General features: G+C 33.7%; 1 protein-coding gene across 3 annotated transcripts in view; it reads left to right on the top strand.

The window, feature by feature from the left end:
- LOC110034462 overlaps positions 1 to 18,517 on the top strand; it is a 36,948-nt gene extending 18,431 nt beyond the window's left edge. Inside the window, exons 2-8 of one of the 3 annotated variants that reach the window (XR_002295063.1) lie at positions 6,911 to 7,005; positions 11,332 to 11,411; positions 11,526 to 11,578; positions 11,656 to 11,759; positions 12,487 to 12,548; positions 16,450 to 16,551; positions 17,118 to 17,945. Coding sequence is in view for 2 of the 3 variants with exons in the window: in XM_020738723.1 (XP_020594382.1) it covers positions 6,911 to 7,005; positions 11,332 to 11,411; positions 11,526 to 11,578; positions 11,656 to 11,759; positions 12,487 to 12,548; positions 18,105 to 18,336 (626 nt within the window). In the remaining variant the exon portion in view is untranslated. Of the gene's footprint in view, positions 1 to 6,910; positions 7,006 to 11,331; positions 11,412 to 11,525; positions 11,579 to 11,655; positions 11,760 to 12,486; positions 12,549 to 16,449; positions 16,622 to 17,117; positions 17,946 to 18,104 lie in introns of those variants that run through there. The other 2 variants (XM_020738723.1, XM_020738733.1) reach the window with 2 other exon arrangements.
- The last annotated feature ends 262 nt before the right edge of the window (positions 18,518 to 18,779 follow it).

Here is an 18,779-nt window from a genome sequence, read left to right as displayed (position 1 = left end):
TAGTAATTATTTAACTCGATTGATAGGATTTAAAGATAGTTTTGGTTTGAAATAGGCTATCCTTGTCTGCATGTAGTTAATCACATGTTTGTCCAAAAAGTGAAATTGGGTTTAATTCAACAAGATATTTTGTTGCACGTCATTTAAAATTTTGCCATCCAATTCTTTCTTGGCTTGGCAGTTGTAAATAGGTTAATTTGTTATCCAAATGATGTTTGACTCTTAACGGATTGTAAATATTGCTTGATGAATTTGATTACGTCATAAAGAAAGACACTGCTTGATGAACTTCTAGAAGTTGTATTGTCCTAGGGCTTAGCATAGCTTTCTTTTTTTTCCGGGAAATAACGTTAGGGAAAATAGTTTATAATAATAGATCGAGATTGACTTTGGGGTGGCAGCCTTTGATGAATTTGATTACATCATAAAGAAAGACAGTGCTTGATGAACTTCTAGAAGTTGTATTGGCCTAGGGCTTAGCATAGCTTTCTTTTTTTCCAGGAAATAACGTTAGGGAAAATAGCTTATAGTAATAGATCAAGATTGACTTTGGTGTGGTGGCCTTTGATGAATTTGATTACATCATAAAGAAAGACATTGCTTGATGAACTTCTAGAAGTTGTATTGTCCTAGGGCTTAGCATAGCTTTCTTTTTTTTCCGGGAAATAACGTTAGGGAAAATAGTTTATAATAATAGATCGAGATTGACTTTGGGGTGGTGGCCTTTGATGAATTTGATTACATCATAAAGAAAGACATTGCTTGATGAACTTCTAGAAGTTGTATTGTCCTAGGGCTTAGCATAGCTTTCTTTTTTTTCCGGGAAATAACGTTAGGGAAGATAGCTTATAATAATAGATCAAGATTGGCTTTGGGTTGGTGGCCTTTGTGTGGCGTGTTATGTCACCTATGTCCCTAAGCTTCCTAACATGATAGGCCAGCATTTGTGCACACCCACATGAAAAAAGCAGTGTGTAGGCAATGGCTATCATAGAGTTTCCTATTGATATCAAGGCTCTCATCGTTTTGGCTTACTCAACTTATTTCGAATATGATATAGAATAGTGAAAAAAATCTTTAATAAAATGTACATGGTCCATATGGAATCCATAACTATTATATCCTATATATGGAAGAATAAAAGTTCTAAACTATCTGTGTATGAATAACTTGATGCACAAGTTAGTAAAAGGAGAGATAAGAAAATGCAAGCTCAAGGCATGGTGATTTTTATTTTTAATGTAGCCTTGTTTCTCTAATCTAGCTTGGACAAAGTGTTATTTTTTTATTTATTTAATTTTTTTTGGGAAGAATGAATATCCTAATTTTGGTTGGAATACAATTTTGAGGAATCCAAGGGTCTGCATGGGGTTGTTTATTTAGCGACTTTGATTTTTGAAAAGCTGCTACAATTTTATTTGAATGCACAATTCTTGTTGTTTTTTAAAAAATTAAATGACGAGAAGCAACTTTTCAAGTAGATTTTTTAGAGCATTGTAGATGTAAGAATGTTATTATGTATTATTTATTAAACAAAAAATTAATAATACCCACTTCTTTCTAGAAGTATATTTTTCTATAAAAGTTCTATTTTTATTTTTACAAACAGACGCAGACTTTCACTTTGAGTGCCTATCTTGTCGCAAGAGTATATGGCTGGTCAAATTGACATTCATCATTTTCATTTTGTGGTATTCTTTGCAATTTTACAACTAAATGTTCTTTCTATATGTATGCTGGAAATTAAACATTTCTCAATGATCTACTTTCATTATATTTTTTGAAGTCATATTTGCCTTAGACATCTGTGCAATATAGTTTGGTTATAATTTGCTGGTTTAATCCCTTTTTCTGCAAACATAAATGGTGCTAATTCTAAACTCGGTAAGGTTTTGTGAATTTTCTTCCTCTCTACAAAAATCTTAAGGAAACACATCAATCATAAAGGATAGCATGAGCTATGGTGTTCATGAGAGTTTGTTGGTTGTTCATCTTCTGCTTGAGGTGGTGAAAGTGACTGCTACCAACATGATATTATTAACATTGATTGTGGACTCTTGTATGACAACCATAATTATTGTATTTTAAACCATGTATTTTCCTACCACTTGTGTATGACATTTCACCAAAGGCAAGCTGCATATTAAGAGGTGTAAGAAAGAAGTACAAGGATATAAAAAACCCTTAATTTGAGAGTCCAGTTCTAGACTAGAATCCCTTGTTTAATTTCTTAGGTCATGTTCGAGTTATCTATTATACCTTATATTAGCGGGTCATTGGGTCGGTTTTGGGTTAGTTATATAGAAGGCGGGTCAGGTTCGAGTTCAGGTTAAGCAGTTTTAGGTTAGGCTGGGTAAGCCCAAAACCTGACATTTGAACCTGATTTGATACCTCCAAGTAAAGGAAAATAGGGAGAAAAACAAGTAAAATACTCCATACCATTCAGTGCCTGAAATCTAGCTTGATAAATATAGAAACTTATAATGTAGAAAACATGGAAGAAATAAACATATCCTTGTAGGAAAAAATAAACATATTGATACAGGTTTTTAATATAACACAGGTTAAATAAATGCGATATGATTCCAATAAATAATCCCAAGATACCCGAATACTTTCTGCCTTCCAAAACCGCCTCTACCTTAGTAATCCATAGGCTGCCATGCGTTATTGGAGAACACCGGTTGCTGTCTATTCATTGTTATAGCTACCATTCCATCCAAGGTTGCCTAGAGCCTTCATCTTAACAATTTGCGGCCTTTCCAGTTTTTTATGGAAGAGAGAGGGAGGGAGGGAGATTGCAACATTTACACTTTCCCCCAAACTTGTTTGTCAACACCCCGCAAACCAAGCTTGTTAATTAATTTTTCATATAGGGGTCTATCTTGTACTTCTGTAAGTTATCACTCATTTGACCGGAGGAGAGATAAAAAATACATATAATTTCATCTTAAAATTTTTTTGTAAAGTATTGATTTATCTCCACATATTTGGTTCGAGCATGATGGACCAGATTGTGTTATGCATTAATAGCAACTTTATTATTACAATATACTAACATAGGAGTTTTGATCATTACCTGAAGTTTTAGGACTAACTTAAGCTCTATTGATTCACTAATCCCATTGGATGATGATTTAAGTCCTGCTTTTGTTCTATTCTTTGCCGTAATATTTTTTTGTTACTTGTCTAGGTTTGAAGAGTAGATCACACATAAACGGAGTATTCTAAGGTTGATCAAACTTTCGTCCTTTATGAACTCCGTCCAATCAATATTTTCGCAGGCTTCTATTTTTTTGTAATTTCCTTTCTTAAAGAGAAGCCTTTTTCTATGATTTTTTCAAGGTATTTGAGCATCCTTGTAACAATTTTCATATGTTCTTCATGCGGGGCATGCATGAACTTATCAAGATGCCAATAAGACTATGCTATGTTTGGTATAAGGTAAATATATGAGTTTTTCTACCGACCATTTATATCTTTCTTTATTAATATGATAATTTTAATAATATCACTTAATTTCATGTTAGGATATTGATCCACCACAGCTATTATCACAATTTATATAAGTCCTGGTAAAGACATCAAAAACTTGATCTACTCCATAAAAAAATTGATTGAGTTCTTAAAATTAGGTATTATTATTCACTGGGGTTTCTCACGCAAATATACGTATTGTTTCAATAATATAGGGTTCTATTGATTCCGGAATGTCGATCTCACAGGGAAGGGGAGATAGATAATTTCTAAGGCAAAGTTCTAGTCTGCTACTTTCAGGTCTTAGTTTGGAATATCGTTAATGGTGTTTTTTCTAATGACTAACCCTAAGTTACTTTTCTATACCTAAGTTAAAATTGGCTAGATCAATCAGTTAGGTAAAATTCAAGATTGGTAAGAGTATTTTTCTCTTGTGAAATACTAGGTAGGTTGTAGGTATTACTACTAGGAATTATGATGTTATAATGACAAAATAAACATAAGACTCATTTACCTTCTTTTGAGTGCATAAATAAGTATCGTTCAAATTTTTGCTATTGTTTTCGCTGTCACTCTTGATTATCGGTTCGAACATTGTCCCTTGTGGGTAAGGATCCTTTGGTATTGATTTCAAAAAAGTTTGAAGCTGTAGGTTGCACAACAGAAGCATCCGACAACACATCAATTGCAGTAACAAAAACAATATTGTCAGTAGGAGGGTCCCCAGGGGCAATTAAATCAAACACCAACTCCTGTCTTATGGTAAATCCCTCCACAGGTGGAGTAGATGTGTCCAGAGCAGTGGGGTTAGACACATCCTTATTCATTTGAGCTTTAGGTTTCAAGTTAGGGTGGAGCCTGTGACATTTATCAAGGGGATGCCCAAACATCTTACAATGGGTACAATAAAAGGGTATATGTTCCATGACAATTTGTTGCCAATATCCATTATGTGTTGTGTCAGCCAAAATTTTGTAATATCATGTAAAGTAATATCCCTCTCCACAAGTATTCTGACAACAGAAGGTCTGGTTATACTGAAGGTGGGTATATCTAGCTTCATATGATCCCCAATTATGGCTCCAATAGAATAGAGAACCTGATGATTAAATAAATACAACTTGAGACTAGATAAACTAAACTATACCGGTACAGTGGGAGATTCATGGTTTAGGACTATTTGAGCAACTTTATTGACTTTCCTGCAATGTTAATATATTTTTTAGAGAAAATCCGAGCGTAGTCTTCAGCCGTGGTTAACTGAATCAATACATGCCTCCCATCAAGAAGTCTCACTTTCTACTTTTCTACTAGTATGAGATCTTAAAAATTCTTTCTGATAACTTCCATAAGGGGGTGCCCCTACTGAAATTTTTCGATAAGAACGAACTTGCATTTCTCAGTAAATGTTGAGATTTCTAAATCAGAGAAAAAGAGAGCTGTTTTCCCACATTTTCTACTCACCTTCTTAACAAAAGGGCAGTCACCTATACCATCACGACATTCCTTATAACACGACGGGAAGACAACAACCGACTCCTCCAGATGGTTACCGCGCACATGGGCGAAAGAGACTTTCTCGGGTTCTGCCGAAAGAGGAGGAATTGTACCTATCGAAGCAGACAATTGTGAACGAAACCAGACGCGAAGGGTGAAGCAGAGATGCCCGCCCGCAGAAACGTCGGGTCGAAGCCGACTCACGACGCTGCAGAAGACGAGCCTCAATCGCGAACCCTTCAGCCTGCAGACGACGAAGCAAGAGCCTGATGCACGCCAACAAAAAACGTCGGGTCGAAACCGAAGGCGCACGACACCGTAGAAGACGAGCAGCAATCTCGAGCCCCTCAGCCTGCAGACGAGGAAACATGAGCCAAGTCGGGATGACGCACGAAATATACGAAAACAACGAAAGAGCGAGCACGAGCAGTGGAGCAGAAACCAGGGTTCGCCTTAATGGCAAAACCATAGCAGAGCGTTATCGAATATATATATGTGTGAGAGAGTGAGAGAGAGATTTACAAGCCATGAGTGCTCTTCTTGGTAAAAGTGTTACTTCATTCTGCACATTGAAGCAATAGACCCTTGCACTTTTGCTCTTCGCATTCTGCTTATAGCTTTGACAGCATGTTAAGCCAGTTGTTGCAGTTGAGATATTTGGGGTAGGAATCTAGTGTGTCATAGACAATTTTACAAAATTTTCAGTTAGAACTTAAGTTAAAATGATAGCTAAACTGATAAACAAATACATAGCCTAGAATAGTTGAACTATAGTTTTTAGGCAAACTAATGGAAGTGTTAATGTATATTTAATTTGATTTGAAGAATTGAATTCTAGGTGTAAACAAGATCAATAACATATATGTTTTTGAATGATCTTTACTATAAAATTTAAGATTATACTATGACTCTCTAAACCAATAGCTAATGGAAGTGTTAATACTAAATGTAAAGCTCATTGTAAAGCCTTAGAAGTATAAGGATAACTATTTCTTTCTTTTAGAAGTAATCAGTTTGCCACCACTAGTAAAAGTCCACTTTGGTATATTGAGCAAGTCATTGTTCGCCTTCCTGCTTAACAGACATCAATTTTCCTTGAATAGTGATACTAAGAATGATCAATCCACTGGTACTCAAACTGCTGTGGTTGTTTGTCATAGGTGTCAAGGTTCATAATATTATGACCCCATGTGCGAGAAAATAATCAATTTCCAATTCCTAATCGTGAAAATATTGAGTAATGTGAGTTTAATGAGTTCTTTTCTATGATGATTTGAACACATGCACCGAACAATAAATAATTTTCTTGCTTGGCACGTCATAGTTTCTTATGGACATATCTAAATATGTAATAAATACTGAATCTGTAAGGAAAAATGAATCTAGAAACTCAAAACAACTCATAAGATTTGATTCTACTTCTTTTGTTGTTGCATCTCCTTCATTATTTAATTAACTCTTATTGTTAATGCATTTTCTAGGCATGCATTTTGTGATCTGTTACATCGTGTGATGCGCATTTGCATGAATTTAATTTGTTTTGCATTGAGTTTTATTTTGATGAGTACACATTGGGTTGAATTTGTAAGCATTCGCTGATCTCCTGCTGGTTATATTTTGGCTGGGCTCTTTGATACGATTTTTAGCTGTTTGATTTTTGTCTTCTATACTTTTGCATTAATCTATTTTTGAGATATTGATACTCATTTGGAACTTCTATGAGAGCTTATTATGAATTTTATCATATGTGATGGAATCATTCTTTAGGGTTTTGCCCTGATTTGAGATTCTTATCATGTGTTTTTGTTGATTTCATTTTATCAATGATTAATGGACAGGCCAGTTGAAGTGACTTCTTTTTGTTCAGATCTAATTATGCTGAGTTTTGTAGATATTTATATCTTTATCTTACTTGATTTTAATGTTTTTTTAACAGATGCATTTTGTTATCATTGCATTGTTAACTGGTCCAGATTCATTAAAGAAAAATATTGTCAATCAGCAACCTCCATAAAATGTCCTCTTTGCAAGGTTTGTTGCTGGTTTTTTTTACATCCTATGAGGATCAACTTTGTCTTCTGTACAAGCAGTTTAGTATGATTATTTTTTATTTACTAACTCTCCATTCTAATCCTTGTACTTTTAATTACCCTATGGTTTCTAATTAGTAATACATTGGTAATACCGAGAGACAAATGAGGAGACCTTGTCCGTGTACAGAAGTCCTTCAGATGGGAACTTGTCTGTGTATTTTCTTAATTTTTTACGTTCACCTGATATTTTTGGATCTATAATCTCCATATTACGTAGGCCTTTTTTTACAAACTTTTATGGTGATTTTATCATATTATATTTCATATTCTTCTATTCTTTCAGTCTCTATGTTTCCTTTGGCATGGATAAATAATCATTTATTTTTTTGATGGCCCTAATTCATGTTCCTCTTTGATCGTTAATTGCCCCGTTGCACTTCTTCTGCCTGCCTATTTTTTCCAGGTGGCTCCAAAACCATTTCCAGTTTTAATTGCTGCCTTAGCTGTGGTGTTATATATAGTGAATCTCAGAAAATTTTCATGATGAACAATATTGAAGGGAAGTTGTAGACTAGTCCCAGAGTCTATTTTACTTATTCATTCATTTTTTTTTTCAGTCTATTTTACTTGATTCATACTACTAATACTAGCAATCAATATGGGAGACTATGGAAGTTCAGTTAGAATTTTGGTTGCATGATTAAATATTAAAAGGAACAAGTGCCCTTGACATGGTACTTAACCTATCACAGACCTCACTATTTTTGTTTTTGAAATTCATTAGAACTCTTAGATTCTGGGATGATAGAGCTGTTCATTACTTTCTGCCTTCCTTAGGGTTGAACTTCTTTTCCTTTTATAAATGCTGGCAAGTGAAGCACTACATTGCTGTTTAAATCTTACACAATGGTCTTATTAGAATCTCTTACCTTCATGTCTGACTTCCATTGTGCTCTAGATTTTAGGTAGTTTGGGTTGTACTTTTTGATCCCTGGTTCCTGGGCTGCCCATTGTTCTTGAGTTTTAATTGAATGTTATCAAGATTCATATAGTCTTCTCTCAGTTTTGGCAACGAACATTACTAATATGTTCTTGATGGCTTGAGTACTCCTGAGACTAATTAATTTTATTTTTAAGAATTTCAACGGATATGTTGAAGAATTTTATAAACTAATTAATTTTATTTAGATTATCTCGGCTTCCGGCTCTCTTTTTTGTTGCTGAAATCTCTTGCTCGTTGAAAGCATTTCTTCAATTGAAAGGATGCTAGCATTTAACTGTAGCCATTGGATCCGTATTTCTTGATTATTGTTGAGCCGGCTTTTAGCTAACTAAGTTGGGGACAAACATGAAATTACAGAATTCTGCTGAATTCCAAATCAGTTTGAAATTTATCCTGCAACATATCCGTTGTTGAAGTGTTACTGCTGATTGACTTGATTTTGAAAGTTTGGAAGAGTGAGCAATTACCATTTTTTGCTTGCTTGGTATTAAATTATTGAAAAGAGGTTATACTTTCATTTTACCATGTGGTTGCAAGAAAGATTTTTTTAAGTAGTAGTCTAAATTAATGTACGTTTATTGGCACTAAGCCAAATTCTCCAACACGTGTCAATTTCTGCCTACAGCTTTTCCAGTTTAGTCTTTAGCATTTTTAAAGTGGCTTAACTTTCTAAAGTTAATTATTCAATTTCTTTATTTTATTTTTCGGACTGTTTTCTTTAAGAAAAAAATGGTTGATTAAGAAACAATTCGTTTCCTACTTCCTTTGTATCACAAACTATTCCAAAAACTTGGATTACCAAGGCAGTTAGAGACGAGCGTACTTTTTTTTAAAAATATGATTCATAAATTTTTCAAAATAGAAATCTCTAAATCTCAAAAAAGCCAGCTAATATATGAAATTTATTCATTATTTTTTAATGAAAATACACTATTTTTCACTTTTTTAAAGAACTATTGATATAGCTTTCTGGATCAACTTTCTTCTTTCATTCATTTAATTTAATAGAGATTTTCTTGAAACTATTTATCAACTGTTGTGTGAGTTGAATCAAAAAATATAAATCAATATGCATGTAAAGCTTTTGAACTTCAATTATAAGAATTTTTTAATCTTAACCGCAAATGAAAGTATTTGTAACTTTCTTATTGACATAATAAAATAGCTATCATTAGCTTACTTTTTTTATCACTTCAATATTCTAATTTGCTATATAATAGATCCCTCTTCAGAGCATCTTCTAACTGTACCTTAATGTACGATCATTGCAATAACCTTTTCCATATCTAAATGGTGAAGTTAAATAGTTATTTTTTGCACATGTATATATATTTCCAGTTGGTATTATAAAGGGTCTGACTCCATCCTTTAGCATGTTCATGCAATCATTCCTATATAACATATTTTTTTGCATTTCTATAATCGGGCATTTTTTTAAATATTATCATGTCTTTTGCATATTATTCATAAAATTAACTTGTGATATTGAAATGTGGAGAGTATAGTAACATTTATGTCAATATGTGAATTTTTGTCTAAGAGTCGAGAAAATCATTTTAAACCGAGTCTAATTGAAATTTTGTATCATTGAAAATCTTACATATTGCATATCAGATGCTTCAATGATCAATGAATTAAATTTAGAAAAAACAAAAATCATTAATATAAAATTGAAAGATATTTGCCCACCTCACCTGGAAATTATATTGTCACTTATTTTTTGAATGTTCTTTCTTTTGATATTGTACCTCTATCAATCGATTTTGTATTCCAAACTTCTATTATAATCTCTTACATCTCATATCTGAATCATCATATGTAATTCTATTTTCTAAGCATTTTAATCGTTCTTATTCATTGTATATTATCAAATTTGTTCTATTTAAATAGCTATTATCATTTTTAATGTTTATTTTTATTCAAGTATAAAAATCATAGTCAGTTTTTGAAATCTCAAATTTTATTGTTTTTACATATTGTAAAAATTAAATTTTATGTTTTTCAATTAAATTAATTCAAACATTTAACATTACCCTTTAATCTTTACACATGATGTCTTTATTAATTAAATAAAATAGAAAGCTTTAAATGAATTAAAAAAAAAATTGTAATGTCTACTTTTAGGTCTTTTTGTCAACCATATAACAATTACCTTTTTAGCATAGTTTTTTCCTCTTTTACACACACACACTTTTACATATATAATATTTAGATTATACCATAGTTAAATTTATTACTTAATTCATCATCATAAATAATATAATTTACTATTTCTATTAATTTTAATTTTTTTAAATTAAATCATGTTTATGGAATTATTATTTCATAACGCAAATAAACAAGCTTTTAAATTAAAAATGAGAAGTATTTTTTTCAATATCTTCATTAATTTCTATAGCATTAATATGATACCAAAAGTTTTCAATTTATAAAGCAGTACTCACACTGTTGAATTTAATATTTAAACATTTACTTGATTTTTTTCCGAATTTAACAATTTACAAAATTTCAATTTTTTTTCAATAAACTTCAGTATTCTTTTTCTTCATTCTCTTTGCAATGATGTCAAACTTTACTCACAATTCTTTTACTTTTCTGCCAGTCAAAATTGTTTGTAAAACAAAACAAAGCTAGACCTAGTTTTTTTGTAATTTGAAGAAATAACAATAGCATTCTTAAACTTCAGCATAAGAAGAAAACCTTAGCTGAAATCAAATTTAGGGTTTTAAATTTCAAAATAAAACTTGTCAAACCCCTTCATTTGAAGAAGGGGAAGGAAGGAAATACTTTAATTTTTTGGTGTAAAAAATTGAAACCCAAGCTGAGCAAGGCTCGATCTCATGTGATTGCATCTATTGCTAGCTGCCTCTGGCAGCTCATGCTTGGTTTGGCACGTAGAAGCTCCTTCCCCCTCAATTGGTCAACCCACTTCATCTCTGAGCCGCTCGGCCTCCCTTGCTGCTTAATCACTCGCTCCCTCTCTGGCTGGCCTCCTTTATTTAGCTTTTTTTGGTGGCTGTTCTATGCTACTTATCATTTCCATTTGTTTTAAATTTAGCATTTGTATAAACAAGTGTCATATCTCTTCCCCACTTTTTTAAAGTTAAATAAAATTAATGTAAATTTTGACATATATTTTAAAAAATTAAACATAATCATTAATATTGTTAAATTTGATTGTTATATTATTTATCTAAATAATTTTGAATATTTAAATTTTCTGAATTACACACACACACATGTATATTATTACACCTTATCAATGCAACATTCATTTCTGCGAGTGTACCTTTCGTCTTTACTATTTTTATCTTTATGCAGGTTGAAAATTTTTCCATTGTTTATAGTTTTTATGGAGAATCTTTTAGCCGATTTTATTTGAACGGGGCTAGTCAGGATAGGTTTGTGGCTGATTTTTGTTCTTGTGTTTCTGCTTATTTTCTTTTCATTGAGTTCCCCTGTCAATTGCTTTGTTAGCATCCATCTAAATGAATTGGATGTTTGGTATTGTGAAGCTTTTTTACAAGCGGACATGTGTTCAGATTACAGTGCTACAACAGTGAGCCAGGTAATTGCTAATATTCTATCAGCATCTATCTGTTTTACTTTTCTTTTTTATGCCGTATTACATTATTGCATTTAAAGGTAATATATTCAACGTTCAACAATATTGGAAGCACCAGAGATATCGACGGCAGAACATTTGGCTTTCAAGTTGGTTGAGAAGGGAGATCCAAACTCTTACTAAGGTATAAAAAAAAAAGAAAAAAACTTTGTTTTTAGTCATGAGTGATTCTGTTTAGGTTGTTTAACTATGATTTAGCATTTCGAATTGCTGAATTGGTTAACTTGAGTTTGAAGGTCAAAGTAATGAACTTTTAGCGTTTCTAATTGTAGGTTCTCTGCGTCAATGTATCTTAGTTATGTTTTAGCCATGTGTTGTTGTTGCTTTGGAATATACATTTAATGCTCTTGATTAAAATTTCGGAATTCTTGTTTCAATTATTTTTTCCTCTTTTGATTGCTCATGTTCTCCTGTGTTGAATAAGCTCTATATGCCCTTGTCTCTAATAACTGATTTATTATAGGATCAGTAATCTGAAATTCAGAATGTTCTTTTTTGATTATATCTCTATGACATTGTTTGCTGGAGGAGAGCTGATTTCTGGAAACATGTTGCTCAGAGATGAGGGGATCACGAGATCTATAATGTCATATTTTTTCTGTTCTTAAATTCTATGGTTGAAGGATCCTGCTTTATTTTTTTCTTATATTCCCCATATCTTCCTTGTCGATTTTGTTCTCATTGTTTCTCCTTCCAATGGTCATTTTTTTTATCATATCTTAACATGTTTGCAAGGCCAGCACCCTTAAAAATTATTGAGGTCAAATCATTTTCTTTGTGAATTTCTAATTAGCTTCTTGAAAATAAGTCTATTAATTGTAAATGCCTCATATGAGGCAACTTTTGTACAGGAAGAAGATGTGGACATAATCTTCCATCATGTTCTTGGTGTGATAGAAGCCTTTTTTAGAAGGTAATTATTTTTTTTTATAGAAAAATTAGGGCCATGGAAAGTTTCCTTACAATGTCAAGGTATAATACAACATATTGCAACTTGATTCATCTTTGACCATTATTTCGTTTTGGACTTAACGAGATGGAGATTTAAAAATTTCATACTATGTTTTTCACGGATTAGTTGGATATAAATAAAATCTTAATTTATAGTTTTGCTAAGCCTCCTGTGGTTAACCAATTGTTAATGCATGGATGCTGCTGTAAACATTTTACATTTGCACATCAAACTGGTAGTTTAGAGCTTCAACAGTTTTCTTCTCGAGTTTGCTGGCACTGAAAATATATGGCATATTTTTTTTTCAGAATCTATATTAACATGACATTGGTGTTAGAGAACATCTTTTAAATTAAACTGTAGGTTAACGGTATCATAATATGGTTAAACTATTTGGCTAGCCTGTAATGGAGCTGAATGATCTCATTGTTCAACTTGATTTGAGGTCAAGATTCCACTGGTGCTTGAATTAGCCTATCTAGTTTTACTATTCTGGGTATTCGATTTGTTAATCTTAAATCATTGAGTCAATCACTTCATAATGTCTTTTATGCAAATGATTTATGTTTCATGTCTTATGTCAATTTATTGACATTTAATGTATTTTATTGTCTAAATTTTTATGCATGGACAATTTAATGTTTTGGCTTAGATGATGCTTGGCATATTTTGTGATCCCTGAATGGTGAATTTGTTGCCCTAATATGAAAGTTGTAAGAAGAGCTGAATATGAGTGATACTGGAGTTAACCCAAACCATCATAGAAACGAAAATATTATTTTTGAAATTCAAATAGGTCACAACGACGACTCTTCAAAACGGGAAGTAAACGCTAACAAACATAAGACAGTTCCCTAGGGCGAGGGCAAAGGTAATGAACTCCGATTGTCAGCAGATGTGGGGGTGGTCGAAAGGCTATGGCTATACTCGGAGGCTATTGGAAGAAGGACAACAACAAGGAAGGGTGCTGGGAGCAGGTGCGGTAGCAGGAGGTCCGTTGGGGAAGTGGAGCAGCAACAGAGAGGCTGCAGGGAGGATTTGCGACAACTGGGTGGCTGCAAGGAAGGGGTGGCACAACAGGGTGGCTACAAGGAAGAGGAACAGTGGCAGGGAGGCTGGATACGACGAGGAATCGATGGGGTAAACACCACCTCAAAGCAGGATATAACTGTCCAAAGGAGCATGAGGGAGGGTGGTCCAGCCCCTTGCTGGGCCGAGGCTCTCTCTTCTTAATTGCTAATCGGTTCAGTCGGGCCCTAAGCCCCGCGCCAATCTTTTGGGATTGGGGGAGCTTCAACAGGGAGGGTGGTCCAGCCCCTTGCTGGGCCGAGGCTTTCTCTTCTTAATTGCTAATCGGTTCAGCCGGGGCCTAAGCCCCGCGCCAGTCTTTTGGATTAAGGGAGCTTCAATTTCATCTGTCAAAGCTTTTGAATCTTCATAATAGTGCGCCTGGTCCGCGAAATTGAATTTGGTTGAAACATTGTAGTCCCATGGGCCCATGGCAGTCGATCTTATAGACATTGTCATTCAGTTTTTGTAGTATTCTGAAAGGTTTGCCTGCTTTGAGCTTGAGTTTCCCGACTTCTCCCACTAGAAGTCTCTCTTTCTTTAGCCAAATCCACACGAGGTCTCCTTGAAAAGTCACCTTCTTCTTGGACTTAATTCGCTTGTGCCTGATATTTGTGGTTCTTCTAAGTAATCTCCTTTCCAACCTTGTGGAGTTTCTAAATCTCGTGAAGCCGTTCTTCAGCAGCCTCAATAATCTCTGATGTCGTTAGGAGAGGTGCCAACTCAAGTTACGTGAGCGGGTTGCGCCCGTATACAATTTCAAACATAGTGTGTTCAGTCCTATAGTCTGACTCATAGATTTGTTGTATGCAAACTCAGCTTGAGCTAGAATTAGATCCCACTGCTTAGTGCTCTTTACCACGAAAATGTGACATTTTTGCGGAGTAGCGTTGGCCGACACTCGAGAAACGGTCCATCTTCAAACAATGCCTCACATATTATCCGCTTTCCGTCCAAAGCCGGGACGCCCCTCCAAATGATGTCTAAGTCTATTTCTATCCGTGCTAGCCGGAGTGAAAATTTTTTATATGCACTGCTTCAAAATCTTTGGTTTGGGGGGAGACAACCTGGAACCACGCTCTGTAGTGTTTGGTCTGAAGATACAAAACTCTGACAGACTTTCATAACAGCCAACTAACTTTCAGGTTTCTGGTTTCAATTTCAAGGGGATCTTAACATCTTCAATTTTTTTTTTTCCAGTCACCATAGAATACTTGATGTTAGAAACGTTTTGACAATTGAACCCCAGATTATTTTCCTTGGATTCTCCCAAATTTTCTCCTCACTTCCTGTTTCGTGTTTATAAATGGCAACCTTACTCACACGTTCTAGTTGTGCTTGTTTATCTAACAAATGGAGTAATTCTCAGTTTTAATATGAAGTTCAAATATGAGACTTAAAAACCTCTTTGATGACTATCCAATTTTCTATTTCTGTTACTAATATTTCTTCCAAATGTCTCAGTACATTCAGTTGACTTTACTTCCTTTCATCCTTCTTCCCCTCTTCCAGGTGCATCAGAGAGATTCGATTGAACTAGTTTTTCTTATTCACAACTCTTGACTTATGTTCCAAACCATCATCTTCTGAAGTCAAAGCTTGAGAATCCTTTAGGATTAGGAACATGAACAAGACTTGATACTCTCACAAGCCTATCCTTTTGAACAGTTTGTTTATCCATAATTTATGAGTTTACCAAACTTTGTGGTGATAACTTAAAGAGGATCAAAATTCAAATAACAGAAGGATAATCCTTGTAGGACTATCCAAACATCAAAGTCTCTTTTACTTCTAGATGCTCCAATGCTTTCCTCCCTTTTTTGACCATCTATGTAACTCTTTGAAAGTTCATGCATCCTCTACCTCAAAAGGAATCAATAATTTCAGTGCTTTGCATCTGACAAAGATTCCGATTTAATGAAAAAGATTAAAGGACCATTTTTTTTCTTTCTAATGTTATTTTAGAATTTCAACCATTTCACTTCTTCCAATTCTTAGATCTGAGAAATTAAAAAGGTTCTGCAGTAAATTTTTATATTCTTTCACAAATTTTAGAAATAAATTCAATATTACCTTTTTTGCCACTCGATGACAAGGGCTAATAACTATCTCATCCATAACAAAAGACACCATTTCTACTATCCTTAGCTACATGACCAAGCTCAAAACATCTCCATGCATCATGTCTCAGGCCTCCTTCCCCAGTGAACTATTTGGAAAAACCATTCTATCTTTTTTTTATGATTCTAGTGTTACTGATCATAGTATCTTAAAGTGTTAAAATAGCCCCTGACTATTTACATGAGGTCATTTTAATTCCAGAGTCTATAAATTTAGTCTCACACTCTTTTAATATGAACTAAAATAGTCTACACACTAACTATTTTTGGCCTCCGTTCAAAGATTATTGAAACTAAATTGACACTTTTGTAGACTCGAGTTTTGGGACCATTTTAACAGTTCTTTATTATATTATCTTGCTTGATAATTGCAATTTGAAGCTGCATAATGCCTGAATTTCAGTTCTATGTTGATATTATTGGATTTGCTTTGAGTGAATATACTTGTTTTAATTGTTTTGAGTTTGATAGGTCAACTTGAACATTGTGCCATGGGCATTTTCAGTCCTTTCTTATGGAATAAAAGTGGCTTTGGTTTACAGAACAATTTGTTACACTTATTTATATATGTTGAAACGCTAACTACTGAAGAAGCGATTGATTTGCTTATTGAAAACAATATACACTTTTGTTGATTACAAAGGAATCCTTTGTTATTTCACTCTCCCCCACAGGTCAGATTAGATTCAGCCGTCGGTTTTTCAGTGCTGTCAAAATATGCACATAAAGCGATGCAGCAAACAAAGCACATTGCGTTTGTGATACATCATCTTCTCGTATGTTTCACGTGCAGTAAAAAAAATTTTCGCCATTCCTTAACATGTTCAGATTATTTGTTTATTTGGAAATTTAGTTTGATAGGTCAACTTGAACATTGTGCCATGGGCATTTTCAGTCCTTATGGAATAAAAGTGGCTTTGTGTTACAGAACAATTTGTTACTCTTATTTATGATTCTTATGTATTTACATATCTCACCCCTAAACATTGATATTTACATTTATAGCACTTTGGTGTTATAATTCTATGCATGAAAACAGGCATTTCACTTAAAAAGTTAGTTATAGTGATATTTTTGATGTGAAGTTAAAGATTTGAATGGTATGCATGTACATATTGAAGTTTAGGTGTTAGATATGTAAATACGTAAGAATTGTGTGGCATGATGCAATTGCCGTTGTTTGTTTGGTTTAATGTAATAGATTCTTTAAGCAGATGACTAAGAACTTGGTTTCGTATCCTATTTGTAAACTTAATAATCCATTACCTTGTTATTCATGTTGTCCTTTTTTGTCTGCGAAGATAGAAAGATTAGAGCTCACATCTTTAGTGCTTTTCAACAGGTTTATTATCTTCTCTCTCGGCTCTAGTCGCTCTTTCATAATATTTTTGTCTTGGTTGCTACTCTTTCCGTAAGTTTGTATCTTTTACATTTAACCATCTTAAATTTAACCACAGTCAACAATATTGAGACTTGGGCAGTGTGGATTTGCAACATCTGCGACTATGAGGCAATTGTGCTTTGGGACATTTCAATACATACCACACAATTCTTATTTATTTACATATCTAACACCTAAACATTCATATTTACATACATCTCACTCAAATCTTTAATGTCACATCAAAAATACCACCTTCAGTCTTTTTAAAAGTTAATAGTTACATCACTGCCTTTCTAAGAGTTAAATACACTTTTTCAAGCACATATTTATGAACCAAGGTGTTATAAATGTAAATATCAAACTTTGGGGGTTAGATATGTAAACACATAAGACTTGTGTGATATTTAACTAAAATTCCCCCTTCTTTTGACTATAAATTATTGATTCACATCATCCATGTGCTTGGGCTTTTGTGGTGCGTAGTAAAATGAAGTTTTCTACATCAAATGGTATTAGTTTACCGACGGCCGGTATTCGATGCACCCCCCATCCCATCAGCTCTACTGTTGTCTTCTTCTCTAACAAGACCCTTTCTGGAGCCAGCACCTACCAACTCGTCTATAATGGGGCGGCCAAGGTGAACGAATGACAGGGCCATCAAGAGAATAAGATAATTATCTCTCTATTTTGATCCACAATTGTGGGTTTAGACATAATCCTATATTCAAACATGGTTCACAAATCCTGCCAGCTCTTCTTAACATTTTCGGTGCTGAAATCTTCAGCTAGTTTGTTATTTCACTCTCCCCCACAGGTCAGATTAGATTTAGCCATCTGAATTCCAACCATACTTATTATGTTCTTTATCACCATTTGTAAGATTAGGTTCTATAAATCTCATCAAATTATCAAATCTGCAATAATTTGATTTAATTGTGTTTGTAGTAATGAAGGACATGATATGAAGCTTAGCCCTGAGAAGAGGCAGGAGAAGTTTAGAGCAATGCTTGTTGATGCAGCCATGCCATTTCTGGGTGAAAGAACAGAACGCTTTATCAGCGAACTGGAGCTTTTTTTGGCTTCAGGTCTGAATATTGAAGCATATGATAGAGTCTACATGCAAAAAATTAGAGAATTGTGCAACTCCATGGAAGCAAGCAGCGAGACCAACTCGTAACTGATTAAGATAATTAGTGTTTTTTTTTTAAGGAACTGGTTGAAATTGGTTCATTGGAATATTCATCATATTGTAAAGTATGTATTTCAAGTTATTCCATTTGCCATTTCTAATATGTTTATAAAGTTATTGATGTTTGATGCGCATTTAAACTTTCAAACTATGGATGAATTTTGGCAAACGGGTTTGTATTCTCATAATATGTATTTGGTTTAGAATGATTCATGCATGTAATTTCTATTTTAAGAGCACTTGATTAGACTCATAACTACTCAGATTTTATCCAATTATGTCATGCCTCACTTTATAAAAGCATGGTTAGAGGGATAACACCACTATTTTAAAAAGCAAACATAATGCCATTAAATTAACAAATGCTCAAATTCAAATCAAATGTTATAAAGTTATGAGATCATAAAAATCAACATCAATGAGATCAATAT

This window comes from Phalaenopsis equestris, unplaced genomic scaffold, assembly GCF_001263595.1.
Source record: "Phalaenopsis equestris unplaced genomic scaffold, ASM126359v1 Scaffold000002, whole genome shotgun sequence".
NCBI classification, from domain to species: Eukaryota; Viridiplantae; Streptophyta; class Magnoliopsida; order Asparagales; family Orchidaceae; genus Phalaenopsis; species Phalaenopsis equestris.
Note: the sequence above shows the minus strand (reverse complement) of the source record. Positions and strands in the feature narration are given on the sequence as shown.